This window comes from Pongo pygmaeus, chromosome 1 (genome assembly GCF_028885625.2).
Source record: "Pongo pygmaeus isolate AG05252 chromosome 1, NHGRI_mPonPyg2-v2.0_pri, whole genome shotgun sequence".
Taxonomy (NCBI): domain Eukaryota; kingdom Metazoa; phylum Chordata; class Mammalia; order Primates; family Hominidae; genus Pongo; species Pongo pygmaeus.
Window position 1 is genome coordinate 44208516 of NC_072373.2, and position 16341 is coordinate 44224856.

General features: G+C 47.8%; 1 protein-coding gene across 2 annotated transcripts in view; it reads right to left on the bottom strand.

The window, feature by feature from the left end:
* TMCC2 (transmembrane and coiled-coil domain family 2) overlaps positions 1-13197 on the bottom strand; it is a 45461-nt gene extending 32264 nt beyond the window's left edge. Inside the window, exon 1 of one of the 2 annotated variants that reach the window (XM_054466711.2) lies at positions 12348-13197. In XM_054466711.2, the coding sequence (XP_054322686.1) occupies positions 12348-12554 (207 nt within the window). In that variant the 5' untranslated portion in view covers positions 12555-13197. Of the gene's footprint in view, positions 1-10969; positions 11471-12347 lie in introns of those variants that run through there. The other variant, XM_054466718.2, reaches the window with a different exon arrangement.
* Between the last annotated feature and the right edge of the window lie 3144 nt (positions 13198-16341).

Consider the following 16341-nt stretch of genomic DNA (forward strand, 5'->3'; position numbering starts at 1 on the left):
CCCACCCCGAGTCCTTCCCTCCTTCCAAGTTAGACATCCCTTCAAGCTGTACTAGTTCTTTCAGGCCACCAAGCATCGATTTCCAAAGTTGCCTAATTCCAACATTCCCCCAGGAAAATCAAGGTCATACAATCAAGTTATACTGTTGTAGCAGACACTGCTAATTGCCTACCCAATATCTATTTTTCTTTCTTACCAACCAAACTGCAAGGACTTAACTCACCTTGCTAAAAATTCCTGCTTCATCAGACTCCCTTGCAGCTAGAAGTAGCCACGTGACACAGTTTGGGCCAACGAAAAGCAAGGTGAGAGCTTCTGGGAGCACTTTTGCTTTCCTGATAAAGATACTGGCCCTTCCAAAATCTTCCCATCTGGAATGGGAACATAGTGCCTGGAGATGCAGTGGCCGTTCTGCAACCACAGGATGACATGGTTGATGATGAGGGTCTGCACACAGGTGGTGGAGCCCAAGGGACAGGCCTGGGAACTTGAAGGTCTATGGAGCCACCAAACCAGTTGTGAACACCTATCCTGGGATTCTTGTTGCATGAAATAAACCCATCTTTGTCTACACAACTCTAGTATGATTTTCTGTTATTTGCAACCAATTTTATTCCTGATACAGTTGGCAATGAAATAAACTTTACTTCTATGAGCAAACCTTGTGACATAGTAATGTGACCAATTCTTTAGCATACACATCAGAACAAGCTATCCAAATGAGTGTCTTTCCCCTTAGACCCAAAGCATAGAGGCCCTGCAACCCGGTGCTGCCCAGGCCACAGCCTTTCCTCTTAGCCCTGTCGCTGAGGTTCTCCAGCTGCTCTTCCGGCAAGACTGCTCACAGAGGGGCAGCTGGATGGCCTGCCAGGGCGAGCAACTGTGGTATAATTCCAGACAGCTGCTTCTGTCAGGGGATGGCTTATCTGGCCAGGCTGAGCCCTCTATGAGAGCTTTGGAGCTGTTGGAAGGAGGGGTGAGACTTGGAGGACCAGGAGACACCTCACATTCTGCAGCTCCTTAGAGGAAAACTCAGGACCCAGCCATTTGGGACTCAATGAGCCATAGCAGGATTTCCTGTGAGGAACAACCCACAATCTCACCAGGCCACCTCAGTCATTTAAAAAATGTTCCAAAAAATTACACAGACTGGATTTTCTTTTTTTTTTTCCCTAGAAACAAACTTACAGAGCAGAAAATCTAGACCATATAGAAACCAAGAAAAAGCAACCTGACATCCTCTGAACGAGCTGACCCCACTCTTAGGTTACTTTACAACTCAGCCTTGAGTTTGTGCAGATGGCTGCACTTACAGCTGGATACAAATAACTATACTATTAAGTATTTGTGTAAAATGTTAGGGTTTTCATTTTTCACCTCATTTGAGTATCCCCAGAATCCTCAAAGTAGGTGAGGCCCTTACATCACCCATTTTACAGACCAGATAAATTACATCATCACAACTCATCTCGAACTAACGGTTTTTCGTTTTAAAGGAGCTTTGTATCCTGCATTATCCCATTTGATTCTCCTAAATAGTAACAAAAGCAACAACGGGAACATCTCCATTTAGAGATGAGGAAATTAAGGCTACCATGATTTCTTCTCAAGAACGGAATTCTGGGGCAGCCCTCGAGATGTTAAGTTACACAATGCCAGCTTTTCCCACAGGAGTTACCATCCCCTGGGGGCCAGCTTGAGGCAGGGTCACAAGGCTCACCTGAATCTGTGCTGGGGAGAACCAAGATGTCAACTCTGCCATGGACTTGGAACGGGCCAGATCCTGCAGCCTTCAGACCAGGGACGTGCCAGGACACCTCCCTCTTCCCCAGGCCCAAGCTGATGCAAGACCTCCCTCTAGACACTGTGATGGGGCCAGCTGGCTCTGGCATTTGCCCAGCTGCCTCTGCCAAATCGTCACATTCCATAATACGAATTGTCTTTCTAGTGTTCTATTCCAGGTCCCTTCCTCTTCTCCCCCCATTCCTAAACTGGTTTCTCCAACACTGAGGATCCACTCAGGCAGAAAGAGTTTCCCTTCTAAAGACTTCAGCAGAGGTCCTAGAGTTCTGAGGCATTTCCTCTCCCCTATCCCCGGGAGGCCAGTGGAGGTGCCGGGGAGAGCTATGGTGGCCACCAATGTCTGCCATATTGCCTTGGAGCCTAAAATCCTTGGTTAATTTACTTTTAAAATTTATACAACAGCATTTTGCAAAGTGTGTTCCGATTTATACTGTCATTATAATCTGACACTAGCCTAATCTCAGGAGCTAGGAATGTGAGACGTCATAGCATCAGTCTTTCTATTTTGCAGATGAAGAAACGGAGGCACAGCATAGCTAAGTGGCTCATCCAAGCCACACAGAGAAACCCCCGACTTCTAATTGAATTTACCTTCAGGGGCCCATACACTGATTTCAAGACTTAAGATTTCAAGACTCAAGATTTAAAGTAGATAGGGTATTTGCATGTGTCCCAGAATAGTATCAGAGGCAGGAGCAAAACAAAAATGCCTGGGTCAAGGGTTGTTAGGTCCCCTGAACTGCAGTTGTGACCTGCCCATCCCATGTTATAAGACAAGACCCTCAACTATAAAGTCTTTACTTCCCACCTCCCTGAGCTGTCCTGCAGCTGAAGGAAACCTAGGGAAAGTGACCAGGAGACCCCAGGACCTTTGCCCCAGCAGACCGAGGAATCTATTAAAGTCTGTGGCAGGCAGGAGGGAAATAACAAAAAGGAAGTCAAAGAACAATGTGTGGAGAGAGGAGATTACTCCAAATGAAGGGGTTTTTCCTCACTGATAAGGTGCGAGGCGGAAACAGCAAAGTGACTCAAGGGCTGGGCCGCTTCTGCATGTGGGTGTCAGGGAGGAGATGGTTAAGGAGTTTTGACATAACACGGTAAGTGTTTAAAAAAAAAAAGAAACTCAGCACATACACATAACCAGCTACAAGTTTCAGAAGTGAGGAAAACCATGGTGACTAGCTTAAGGGAACTTAGCCGCCAACGCAGCAGAAAGCACCACCTGCTCTGACTAACAGGTTCCAGCTCCTAAAATGTCACTTGCTTTTCCACATTGACTTTTGCTTTTCCCTGGCTGCCAGAAACCATTTTGGTGGCCAAATGAAGCCATGCATTAGACAGCTGAGATGCTTCAGAGTTAGAGGTGGCACACAAACAGGGCTTTCATGATCCGTAAGACCGAAGCAAGAAGTGCCGTCCCCAGAACTGGCCAGAAGGCAGTCAGAAAGGAGAGCTTCCCAGGGTGAGGTGCCCTGGGGAAGGAAGTGAAGGGAGTTGGCTGTCCCTCCCCTGGAACTATCTGAAAGGGCAGGAAGGACCCAATCTCCTTGGGTGGCATTGTCCTTTCAGGAAGAAAGGGAGGACTAGATGGCTTCTGAAAGATCCTTCCTGAGAAGGCTGTGGTTTCTGAACAGTTGGGCTTCATCCGTCTTTCTCCCTGGGTGTGGGTCCCCCAAAGGGGAAGTTTGCTCCAAAATCTGCAAACACAGCTGCATGAATACAAAACTAAAATGCTTGGGGTACAGTGTCATTGGCACCATCTGGTTAAAAATGACCAAAAGTGGTTTCTAATTTTTACAGGTCCCTGTGTTCTCAACAAATCCCAGGAAAGCTTAAAGTCACACTAATCTATAGCTAATTATCCCACCTGGCAGCTGACTGCATAGCCCTTCCTCCTACCTGGGTTTGAAACTCCTTCCGTCCTACCAACAGTTTGGCTATGAGGGTTCAGTGGGGTGACTGGGTCACCCTGAGCCTTTGCCAGCCTAGGTCACCAACGTTCCTCTATTTATAGGGTCTCTATGGAAACAGGGCCAGCATTAGAGAACTAATCACTGTAAAAACCCACAGAGTTCTACTCTTAGGATCCAAAGTGGATTAAGAAGTCTCCAATTGCCCTTAAGAAGTTCTGGGTGGGGAGCCCGGCAGGAGCAGGAGAGGAACCATTACGCCAGGTTTGGCGCTGATGATCACAGTGGTGTACAGTAGGCAGCTGCAACTGTTCAGGCCCACTTGGAGTTTCTACTGGAAACCCAGTGATGAAAGATTTTTGGAATCATTTATTTATTCCCCAGCCTCACAGATGAAATTTAAAAAAAAAAATCTCAACTCACGGGCACACGGGCAAATAATTCCCCCATTCTCAATTCTGTTTTGATTCCTCTTTCCTTTATTGCTTAGAGAATTCAGCCTGGAGCCAAAGCAAGTGGGAAAAGGTCACCTCATCCACCATGTCTTTAGGCAGAACTGATTCAGCACACACCAACATAGAAGACTTTTATTAAAGTTCCCAGCATGGCATGCCCTCTCTCTGCCTCTTTGCATCCTACCTATCCTTCACCACCTCGCCACTCCATAAAGCCCTCTCTGATCACACCAGTCTGCAGCGATCTCACCCTGCTCTGAACACATAAGCACTCATTATCTGCACCATTCATTTTGCAATTAATCGTGTACTGCCTTGTGACATCACTTCTAGTGCTCTCTCCGACTGTTATCCAACTTCTCACCTGCTGATGGTTGGAACCCTTGATGACAATATGAGTGACTGGACAGCAGGAGCTACAGCGCCTACATCTCTGTGTCCCTAACATTACCTGATAGAGGCCTCAACACAAACATGGAAGACTGCTATGCAAATTATTTGTTCATTTATTTTCTGAGCAGCCACTATCCAAGTCTCTATAAATCCTTCTTACAAAGGTGATTTTAATCCTTAGATGACTACCTTTTCCAAAGACATAACCTTTCACAAAGATTTCAAATGCTCTAGCAGCCTTTTCTTGTGTCTAACTCAGATTTCTCCTGCTGCAGTTTAAACCCTCTTCTCACTCTATTATCTTAGTAACCGCCAAGATTGAGTCGGCTTGGAAGGAGATGAACACAGACCAAGGAGCCAGAATGTGTGTGATGTCTTCACGAATGGCTTAGGGAGGGCTTGGGAGGGGCCTCATGTCCTTACAGCGAGATTTGTTTTCCCTGGTGGACATCACTCAGTTAACCTGGCTGGAGTAAGGAAGCTTTTAGTCATTTGGTTTAAAAATAACTGTTCTTTTTCTTTTTTTTGAGACAGAGTCTTGCTCTGTCGCCTAGGCTGAAGTGCAATGGCGTGATCTCGGTTCACTGCAACCTTTGCCTGCCAGGTTCAAGCAAATCTCCTGCCTCAGCCTCCCGAGCAGCTGGGACTAAAGGGGCGCACTACCATGCCTGGCTAATTTTTTGTATTTTTAGTAGAGACGGGGTTTCACCATGCCAGCCAGGCTGGTCTCGAACTCCTGACCTCGTGACCCCCCCCCCCGCCTCGGCCTCCCAAAGTGCTGGGATTACAGGCGTGAGCCACCGCACCCAGCCAAATAACTGTTTTTCTAGCACAGTCACAAAACATACCTGTTATCCCCCAACAGCTTTGTTCTAACTTCTTACATGAAGAGAGACTTAAGTGTTTGGCTGACAAAGGTGGACCCTGTCCAGCTATGGCCTCATTCCAAAAATGTACCATGCTAGTAGTCTATGGGGACTTCAAAGGCAGATGCCATTTCTTAAGGAAGAGATGAAAACAGAAATGAGTTCTGAGTTGGCCTTTAAGACCACCACTGAGAAGCTGCCTGAGCCCTTTTCCCCAGCTCCTGATAACCCCACACTTCGAAAACTTCAACCCAAAATTTAGGTCCTATCAGACATTTCAACTCCCTGCTGAAGGAGATTCTTGTTAATGGGATTGGCAGTGAAGACATAATTAGATACACAAAAAGAAGCACATTCTGTAAATACTGAGCCTGCCAGACAGTTCCCACTAGAACAACTAGGGCAGCTGGGAATTAATCTAGAACTCAATATGTGGCAGGAGAACAGGGAGTTTCGTTTGCCACATGCTTTCCCATCGGTCACCAGTTCCCCCAGAGCCCACATACAGGGCTGCTCTGAATATTACGGAAGGCTGGAGGGGGTGGGGGTGGGGCAATCCTGGGCCTTCCAACCCTCTGCCTGCTTCATAATAAGGTGCAAGCGGGACAAAACGGTTAACTTCAGCATTTGCGCTACCCTCCATTGTTCCTGATCGTTCTAGTCAAACAGGGCAAAGACCCTACAAAAGCACTTGCTACCTCACTTCCCCCATTTAGAAAGCCCCTCTTCTCCTGTTTGGTAATAAATATCCCACCCCTTCTTTAAAATCTTGCTCTAGGCCGTGCGCAGTGGCTCACACTTATAATCCCAGCACTTTGGGAGGCCGAGGAGAGTGGATCACCTAAGGTCCGGAGTTTCAGACCAGCCTGGCAAACATGATGAAACCCCATCTCTACTCAAAATACAAAATTAGCCCGGTGTGGTGGTGCATGCCTGTAGACCCAGCTACTCGGGAGGTTGAGACAGGAGAATCGCTTGAACCCGGGAGGCAAAAGCTGCAGTGAGCCAAGATTGCACCACTGCACTCCAGCCTGAGACAGAATGATATTCCATCTCAAAAAAAAAAAAAAATCTTGCTCTAAACCCACCTCTTGCAGAACAACTTTCCTGATTAACCCCCATAAGTTTCTGGTTGCACTGCATGATGCTCTAAGTACCCTTTAACTTATGTGTATTTCCATGATGGTTTTCTTACAAGTATTTCATCCTATTTGACCTGGAGATCAGCTGGAAGTGAGGCCAAATAACTAATTTCCCATTTCCTTTTGCTGTTTTTTTGTTGTTGTTTTTTATTTTTGAGACAGAGTCTTGCTCTGTCGCCCAGGCTGGAGTGCAGTGGCACGATCTCAGCTCACTGCAACCTCTGCCTCCCAGGTTCAAGCAATTCTCCTGCCTCAGCCTCCCGAGTAGCTGGGACTACAGGCGCCCGCCACCATGCCCGGCTAATTTTTTTGTGTTTTTAGTAGAGACGGGGTTTCAGTGTGTTAGCCAGGATGGTCTCGATCTCCTGACCTCATGATCCACCCATCTCGGCCTCCCACAGTGCTAGGATTACAGGTGTGAACCACCACGCCTGGCCTCCCATGTCCTTGTTTTTAGGCATACTTCAATTCTACCTCCTCTGATAAAACGTATCCCAGGTGTCCGGCTCCCACCTGAGATTGCAGGAATCTTCAAGCCTTAACATATCTACTGGGCCTCAAGATGCAGCAGGCCCTCAGAGAGCCATCGCAACCATCAGAACACTCCTGGAGAGCCCCAGGGAACGCACACATCTTCATTCCACCCACGTTCTTATGAAGTAGCTTGTCTTCTCCTTCATTTAAAAAATGAAGAAACACTCCACTCCCACTACTTCATTTGACTAGCCTTAAAAAAAAAAAAAAGGAGAAACTGAGACCTATAAATTTTATCAAAACCCTGAGCCTTGAAAAATACATATATAAGAAACAAACAAATAGAAAATAAGCAGGTGCTTCTCGGGAACGTCAGTTTTTTTTTTCCTTGACTTGGGTAGACGAGGTGTCTGTTTTGCTTCTGTTATTTAAACTGCATACATGTTTTCAGGCACTTTTATAAGCATGTTTCACAATTTAATTCAGCAGCACCTTTCCTGCTGAAGGTGGTATCTGCTGACTGCATGAACCCTTCTCTAGTGGGCTCTCTGCAGGAGTGGTGAAGGAACACAGGCCACTCACAGGGGGAGGAAGCTGCCTGTGACCACCAGGAAAGGCGGAGAGCCAGCAGGGAGAACCACACAGGACTCAGTTGTGACTTTCTCTCAGATACCTGGCTTCGAATTATTTTTCCTGCTCTTCACTAATTAGGCAGGAAGACCAGTGAATGGTGTGACTAGAACATGAGCTGGAACCCAAGTGAGTCTTGAGTCAAAAGTGCTTCAAACCAGGAGGGGAATGATGGAATTTGGAGCTCCCCCTTTTTCTTCAGGGAAAGATATTAATACTGCTCAGAAATCTCCGGGGAAATTACTTAAAGGGGCTTTTGTGAGAGGAAAGAGAACCTCGGGGAAGTCCAGGGGGAAAGCCCATGGCCAGCATCCCCAGACACCTCCTTTCAGGAAAGGCTCAATTCTTCCCACTGCACAAGGGGTGAGAGAGGTGGGGAGGTCGGTAATTTCCTCCTGTGCCTTCAGGCTTCCATCACATATCAGGATAGAACCAGCTCACTCTTATGCTTGGCCACTCATCCTGGGCCTCAGAAGTATCTACCACACATTGTGGTGTTTTTTTTTGATTTTTTAAAATTTATTATTTTTTTTTTTTTTGAGATAGGGTCTCGCTCTGTAGCCCAGGCTGGAGTGCAATGGCATGATCATGGCTCACTGCAGCCTCAACCTCCTGGGCTCAGGCGATCCTCCACCTCAGTCTCCCAAGTAGCTGGGACTATAGGTGTGTGCCACTGCACTTGGCTAATTTTTGTATTTTTAGTAGAGACAGGATTTTACCATGTTGGCGAGGATGGTCTCAAACTCCTGGCCTCAAGTGATCCACCAACCTCGGCCTACCAAAGTGCTGGGATTACTGGCATGAGCCACCCACCGCTCCCGGCCCGTATGCTGTATTCTTAGCAGGAATGTGTGCTCCCTGTCTGCAGTATTCCCCTAAGCACCCCTTCTCCTCCCATATGCAATGGAACTGGGTTTTCTTGCTGTAGAATTCTGGTGTACTTTTGGTCAGCCAGCACTCTCTGTGGCTTAGCAACCCCAGCATCTCTTCCCAACAAGCAGGGAATCTGTTAGCAGCAAAAGACTGGGCAATAAGGACAAATGAATCGAAACATGAACTCGAGTGTTTCAACAGGAATCCAAGCTGCAAGTGGCTGAAGAATGGGACTGAATTGTTGCGCTCCTGTTGCGGGAGTGTCTACTGAGATCTTCCCCGAAGGTCCCACAGGTGTGTGGAACAGTTGAGAAGGCCCTCAATGTATCTGCATGAGCCTCCTGTGAGGCAATGTCCATTTTTAGGTTATTTTTCAATTACAGTTTTAAAATTGCTGCTTAACTACTACTTTTCACTGGCCCTTCCCACCCTATAATCACAGATCCAGGGCACTGTAGCAGAAATTTACAGTGTACAGCAAGATGGTCCACAGTGCTGAAGGACCAGAGGGAGACCATAGGAGCCCCTGAAACCACTAACTGTCACTAAACACCATTCAGATTTCTTTGGCAAAGATAAAAATTCTCTCCTCTTCCCCTACCTCCCCAACCACTATGGAGGTGCTTTACACAGAGTCCTTTATTATTATTATTATTTTTGCCCCTTTCTCAAGATGATTTCTTCCAATGCACTTAATTCATCACAGTGCCTGGAGCTGTCATGAGAAAACAGAAGTGGAACTAAGATACCAAAAGTTCTCATCTCCAAAGTTTAAAATGAAAACAAAAGCAAACCAGAACTGCTTATCTGCCTTGACCAAACACAGGTATGAAGTAGGGAGCATTAAAAATTAAACACCCTTCTGTGGTACCACCAACAAATCTAAAACAAGTCAACTTCTACCCAGTTCCACAGTCAATAATGGAATTTTTCTATCATTGGAAAACTGTGCCAGCATTGGAAAACAACTTTTCCAGCACTGGAAAGCAAGTTTGGAGGGGCTGGGCACGGTGGCTCACACCTGTAATCCCAGCTTCTTGGGAAGCTGAGGCGGGAGGATCGCTTGAGCCCAGGAGTTCAAAACCAGCCTAGGCAATATAGCAAGACCCTGTCTCTACAAAAAAATTTAAAAATTAACCAGGCATGGTGGCGTGTGCCTGTAGTCCCAGCTACTTGGGAGGCTGAGGTTGGGGAGTCACTTGAGCCTGGGAGTTTGAGACTGCAGTGAGTCGCGGTCATGTTACTGCACTCTAGCCTGAGTGACAGAGCAAGACGCTGTCTCAAAATAAATAAATAAATAAATAAATAAGTTTGGACATACTCCGATATTCCTAGTCCCTTTCACCAGAAAAAGGCTCAGAAAAGTTGAGTGATTTGCCCGAGACCACACAGCAAATCAAACTGTGAAAGTCCCCAAGTCACATCTGGTTGGAAGTCCCTTGCACCCGGTAGTAAACATGTTGTGATGAAGCAGACAGAGATAAACAGGAAAAGCCCTGCTTGTTTCTCCGTGCTCCCACAAGCAGGCTGCAGCTGGGTTTTCTGCTCCTTACTGCTGGGTCCACATTCCTGGGTTCAGTGGTATGTTTTCTCTGGGGGTGGGGGTGGGGGGGGGCGGGCGGGGTAAGGAGAAGCCTCCTTTTCTTGCACCTGATTTCAATTCTGGTTGAGGGCAGTATGGCAATTAATATCAAGTGTAAAGTTGTTACTACATCTGCCTCTGACCAGAATAAGGGCACTGCCAAAAAAAAAAAAAAAAAAAAAAGAAAGAAAAAAAAGATAATACAGTGGAAATGTGGCATCCCTTAAGGCGTCCCTCTACAGAGACACTGCAGCCCCCATGCCATGACCAACCCATCTTCCTCATGAAGGCAACTGGGGGAATAAATGGAGAAAGCAGTTTCCACTGCTGTCCTGAGTTGGAGAGTGGGGAATTTCCAAAGCTGCCTCTCACAGACTCAGCTGAGGGTCTCATCTGATCAAAGAATCAGGGTTTGCTGGCCAGACTCATCTGGACCAGCTCAGAATGAGGCTGAAGTCTGCAGCAGAAGGCTAGCCTCCTCCCTACAACAGCATTCAAGGGACCCCTTCCTCCTCACCATCTCACTTAAAACAGGAACTACACCTCCTGACCACATGGGATGGACTCAGGGGTGACAGCAGAGATAAACACCAAGGACTCCCTGGGCCTGGCAAAAGCTCAAGCTTCCTGTGCAGAGAGAGCCTATCCCCACAGAGATCCTCTAGACGTAAGGCTAGCCACGAAGCTCTGAAAAGGACGGCGGCAGAACCAGAGTTCAGATTTGAATAATTACTGCAAAGTTTAAAAAACACACACAACAATAACCTAGTCGTCCCCCTTTTCACTCCTCCCCAAGGCACACAGACAGGTAACATACACAGGTAAGAGCACACACACTCACCTGCGCTCTGACTTCCTGACTCTGAGCCGCTCAGGCCAAATGAGGAATGGCATTGGCTTATTCTGGTGAGCTCCTTAGTGGCTGCTGCCATAGGATACAGGCTTTATTAAATGCAACAGAGTCCTTTCCGTTTCCCTAGCCCAGACCCTGCACCTTCTCTGGAGAAAATAACTGTGAGGCATCAATCTCCAAGGCATCTAAGTTCCTTCCTTGGGCTGACATCTCGCTCAGCTGGACGGTGAGCTGGCTTGAGAAGCCTGAGCCTGCAGTCCCTGTGGCAGTTCCGGCAAAGGTGCATTATTCATCTCAGCTGCTGTTTTAATTGATAGAGATATATTCAAGACAGCTCGCCAATTGTCTCGGCAACCTCAGGACGGAAAATAAACAGCTCCATGTGAACAGTTCTTTCGGCTTCTGGTTCTAGCTGCTGGCTCAGCATGTATGCAACTTGAACTGAGGCCCCAAACCAGCCCAAGCACTGCTCCACCACCTGTCAGTTCTCCACCCTGGGGGTTGGTTCAGCAGGCAGGCAGAGATCTCCAAGCACTATCTTAACCTCTGGCTCCACCTAACGGCAGGAAATCCACCTTCCCCCCCACCCCACCTCCCCCGCCCCTTCACAGATCGGCAAACGGAGCTTCATCCAGGAAAGCGCTCAAAGATCCCAATGGGGCCCGGCACGGTGGCTCACGCCTGTAATCCCAGCACTTAGGAAGGCCGACGCGGGTGGATCACTTGAGGTCAGTTCAAGACCAGCCTGGCCAACATGGCGAAACCCCGTTTCTACTAAAAATACAAAAATTACCCGGGCGTGGTGGCGCGTGCCTGTAATCCCAGCTACTCTGGAGGCTGAGACAGGAGAATCGCTTGCAACAGAGGTTGCAATGAGCCGAGATCGCGCCACTGCACTCCAGCCTGGGCGACAGAACAAGACTCCGTCTACATACATACATACATACACACACACACACACACACACACACACACACACACACACAGATCCCAATGGGTAGAGACTTACTCAGCAAGGAAAACTAATGGTCACCTGCTGTCCACTTTTTGGTTAGCATCTTGGATTTCTCCAGCCCTTTGTCTGCCAATAACACTTCACACATTATTCAAACAATCTCGGATGGGTGAGTCACTAAAACGTTTGCTGAATAATGGGGAACAAACACAGAGACCTGACATGGAGCTGAAAGACAGAGGCATAAATGGTACCTGACGTCCCCCCTGGGGTGCCAGCCAAGCATCCGCTCATCCTCTCTGACCTTTGCCTGGCTTCTCCCCTCACTTTTATCCTGTTAAAGCACTTCTGCGTGGGGTGGCGAAAGCTAAGTCGCGGGCTGGGCTTGCCGGGGGGATGGTCTGCGCTCACCTTTAAATCAGGAGGCTTGCTTCGGGGACCTGGGTTGGGCGCCGCGGCAGCGCCGGCGTCTGAAGTTGGCCCGCCAGCAGAGTTAGCACCCGTAGTCTCCCCAGGCCGGAGGTCCGCGCCCGGCAGGTGGGAAGCGGCATCTTCCAGCCCAGCTCCATCCTCCTCGCCCTGTTGTTGCTGCAGCTCGTCCGATCTGCACCTCTTCATGGTGTATGTGGGTCGGCAAGGGGAATCTGTCCTTCCAGCGCGCCGTCTTGGGGAAGACCGCACCCCCTCTTATATTCATATGAGGCCTGGGGTCTAAATTATTAACAAGGAGGGGAGATGGCAGACCACAATTTCTTGAATGAAAGAAAAAAATTCTTAAAGGCGGCTGTGGGAGGGGCGAGAAAGGGGAGCCTTGGTTATAGCTTGGAATAGTTCATTTCGACCTGGGGAGCGAAGACAGGTCACAGTCGAGGCTGGGCAGCAAGAGTCCTTGGGCAGTCATTGCAGGAGGGAGAAGGGAGACAACCCCCGGCCCCCAAACTTTCTGCTTCAGGGCATGGGCAGGACGGAGAGGAGCTGGGCGGCACAGCGCATCCCTCCCGGCCGGCCGGGCTGCGGGGCGAGGCGGGGCGCGGGGCAGCCGGCCGGGCAGGTCCTAGTCGGCCGCCATCGGCGCCGGCTGCAGCCCCCGGCCCTGCAACCGGCCCCTGCCCCGCATGGTCCGGCCGCGGAGCCCGCAGCGCGCCCGGCCCCCTCCCCGGCCCGCGCGCCCCGCTCCCCGTCCGACGCGCAGCCTGCTGCAAAGCCGCGACCGCGGCCCGAGCCCGCGGCGAGCGCGCAACCTACCCCGCCCGGCTGCCTCCGCCCGGGAGCGGGAAGGCGAGGCTAGGAGGGAGTGACAGCGGCAACCGGCCAATGGGAAGCCCGCGGGGCTGAGGGGGCGTCGCGCAGCCTCGTTTTTAGGGTTGGTTGCACCGTGCGATCCCCCAGGAGAGGGCTGGAGGGCGATGCTGCTGCGTTTTTGCATTGCAGAGAGCGGGCTGCAGCTCAGGGGCGGGGGCGGCGGGCGTGGGAGTCGCAGTTTCGGCTTCAGCTTGAGGGACGCTGCCGAGGAGGGCTCGCCCAGGATTTCCTCCACCCATTCGCTTTATTTGGCGAGAAGGAGCCCAAGAGGGATGTTTATTATTACTGCTTTTTGGGGCTCTAACTTTGCACCTTCTATCCATAAGGGAGACACCTATCCCCTCTAGGATACTTGGTCTGAGTTAAATCTATGCCTACATTCAGAGCTGCAAATGCTAAGGGGAGGGGGCGTTCTCTCCTCATCGCCCCGTCCCCCGCTTTAAGTGCATTATTTCTTAATGAGACTTTACTTGGCATAATTTATGCTCAGAAATTGGGAAGAATTTCATATAAAAACACAGTAACGTATGTGAGAGTTCCTTACAAACTGCGAAGCAGCTTTTAAATAAGAAAGGGTATTAATGGCAGGAGGTTGCTACATATAGATGTGTAGAAAAGGAATGCTGTCTCTCTTTGCATAAATCTCAGCCAAACTGTGCTGAGTAATCTGGAAGCAGAAGAGAGCAAACGTTGGGGTTACCAAGATATGGAGAGTAGTAATAATAACAACCCCATCTGAGTGTCTATTGTATACCTCCTGTGGACACAATGGATTTTACTCATCCAGCAACCAGTGGTTCTCAAATTGTGGTCCTTGGACTAGCAGCTTCAGCATCACCCGGGAACTTGATAGAAATGCAAATTCTTGGCCACCAGCCAGACCTACAGAATCAGAAGTAGTGAGCCAAGAAATCTGTGTTTTGACAAGCCCTCCAGGTAATTCTGACACACGCTACCCTTTGAGAACCACTGGCCTAGACAGTGAAGGGGCCACACGGTCTCTAAAGGATTTTACCGTTTACCAATCTCTTTCGCACCCATCATGCCATTGTAGCCTCACTTCAGTCTCACTAGTCGGAGTTTCTTGACTTTCTGTTCTGTCTTCTTCCCATTCCAACCACTCATTTTAATGTGTATCCTAGAAGAGACTAATTTGTTAAGAATTTACTTCAGCCAAGCAGCTACTTTCTAAACTAGGCAGCTCCACTTTTAGAAGATAGGAATTTAGGATGGGCTGGGAATGTAGAACCACCCCCCCGCATCTACCACAAAGAATCAAGCACAATGTGGAAACACAAAGCTATAAGCCTTTATTTAGCATTTTCAATGGTGAGGGGATGGCAGGATGCCAGTGTAGACCGTGGGCAGGACTAGACAGAACCGGTGGGGGCAGGTTCCCATGGTGCAAGGTTTCAAGCAGAGGAATATACTGCTCCCTGCCTGACTTGGCCCAGAGAAGTGCAGCGGCCCCAAAGACCCTGAGCAAGTCTTGAGGGGCATGCGGTGGCCAGCAAATGGTGGGCATGCATTGACACATTTGCATGACCTGACTCAAAGCCGAAGGAAAGTGAAGGGATTTGGTTTAAGGAAGGGATTTGGTTTCGTTTAAGGAAGCAGAGAGCATTATCATTTTGAATTATGCCTCATTTCTATACCAGATAAAAGTTGGTCTTAAGTTTGATTTTTATATTATCATATACATACAGCATGACAGCCACATTTTCTACTTGTGGTCATATTTGCAAGGTGTGATTCAGGTCAGCAAAAAAGTCTGTGGTGTGTTTCATAAAATCAGCTAATACTTTACATTCCATTTTGGAGAGGCATCATAGCATAATGGTTAAGCACTCAGGCTCTATGGCCAGACTGGGGACAAATCCTAGCTCTGCTCTTCACTGACCATGTGAGTGGGGACACGTTAGCTAACCTCTTCATGCTCCAGTTTCCGAGTTATTTGGAAGTAGGGATAATGACAGTACCTACCATACAGGGTGTTGGGTAATATATGTAAAGCACTTGGACATTGCCTAGCAAAGAGTGAGGGCCATAGCTATAACCACAGATGTCATCCAGTTTCAGAAGAGTTGCACATTTCACTCCAATGCTTCTATCTTCAGGAGTTCAAATGTGTCCCACCAATTTCTGACTTTCACTGAGTGTCATATTATGGAATAAGTGTGCTACTGCCAAAGAAGTTTGGATGAGAAGTCTGTGTAGAGACCTGAGTGACCTATAACCGCCAGTTTGAAGCCAATGGCAAATTTTCATTAGCCGCAGTAAATTCTTGAGCACCTAAGAAAATCAGAACTTGAAAGTACTTTGGTTGGTTGAAATTTTGTTTACAGCGTTAGATTGTTCTATCATTCTATGTTTCTTTGGGAAAATATAGGCACAAATTATGTTTTGATATTCAAGATTAGACAAAAGTTTGCAGATACACAATGCAAGTGATTATATTTTCTATGTAGGAGTAGCATTTCCATTCTGTTTTGGCACACCTAGTTAATTACAAGGAAATAACATGATTTAGTGGGAAGAACATTGGTCTTGGTGTCAGAAAATTCATGTAAGCATTCTAGTTCGGTTACTTCTTGTGAGCTTAACCTCTTTCACCCTCAGTTTTCTCATCTATAAACCGGGGCTAATACTATCTATCTTCACTGGTTATTGTGAGGATGAAGGTAGATAATGCATATGAAAATGCCTGACACATGGTATATGCGCAGTAAAACTAAGTGAAACAAAAATAGTTAACTTGTCCAAGCCCCCCATATACCATATGAGAAAGACAGAATTATCCCACTAAGCTGAATGCTTTTTGTGAACAGAAATCCCAGTTAAACTAATGAAAGGGAGCACTCTGGTAGTATCAAATTTGCTAAACCAATAAGTATATACACAAGGAGTATAAAGGGCAGAATTATGGAATCCTGCTCTCTTGTCAACACCCAGTTCATTTAGTTTGATAAATGGTTGAAGCTTTCATTATAGAGGATAAGGTGCCAAGATCAACAAAGTGTAGAGTAGGGTTTGGTTTTGTTTTCTTTCTTTTTGTAAAAGCGATTAGGTCTGAAAAATAAAAGGCTTCTCTTTTTGCCAATAG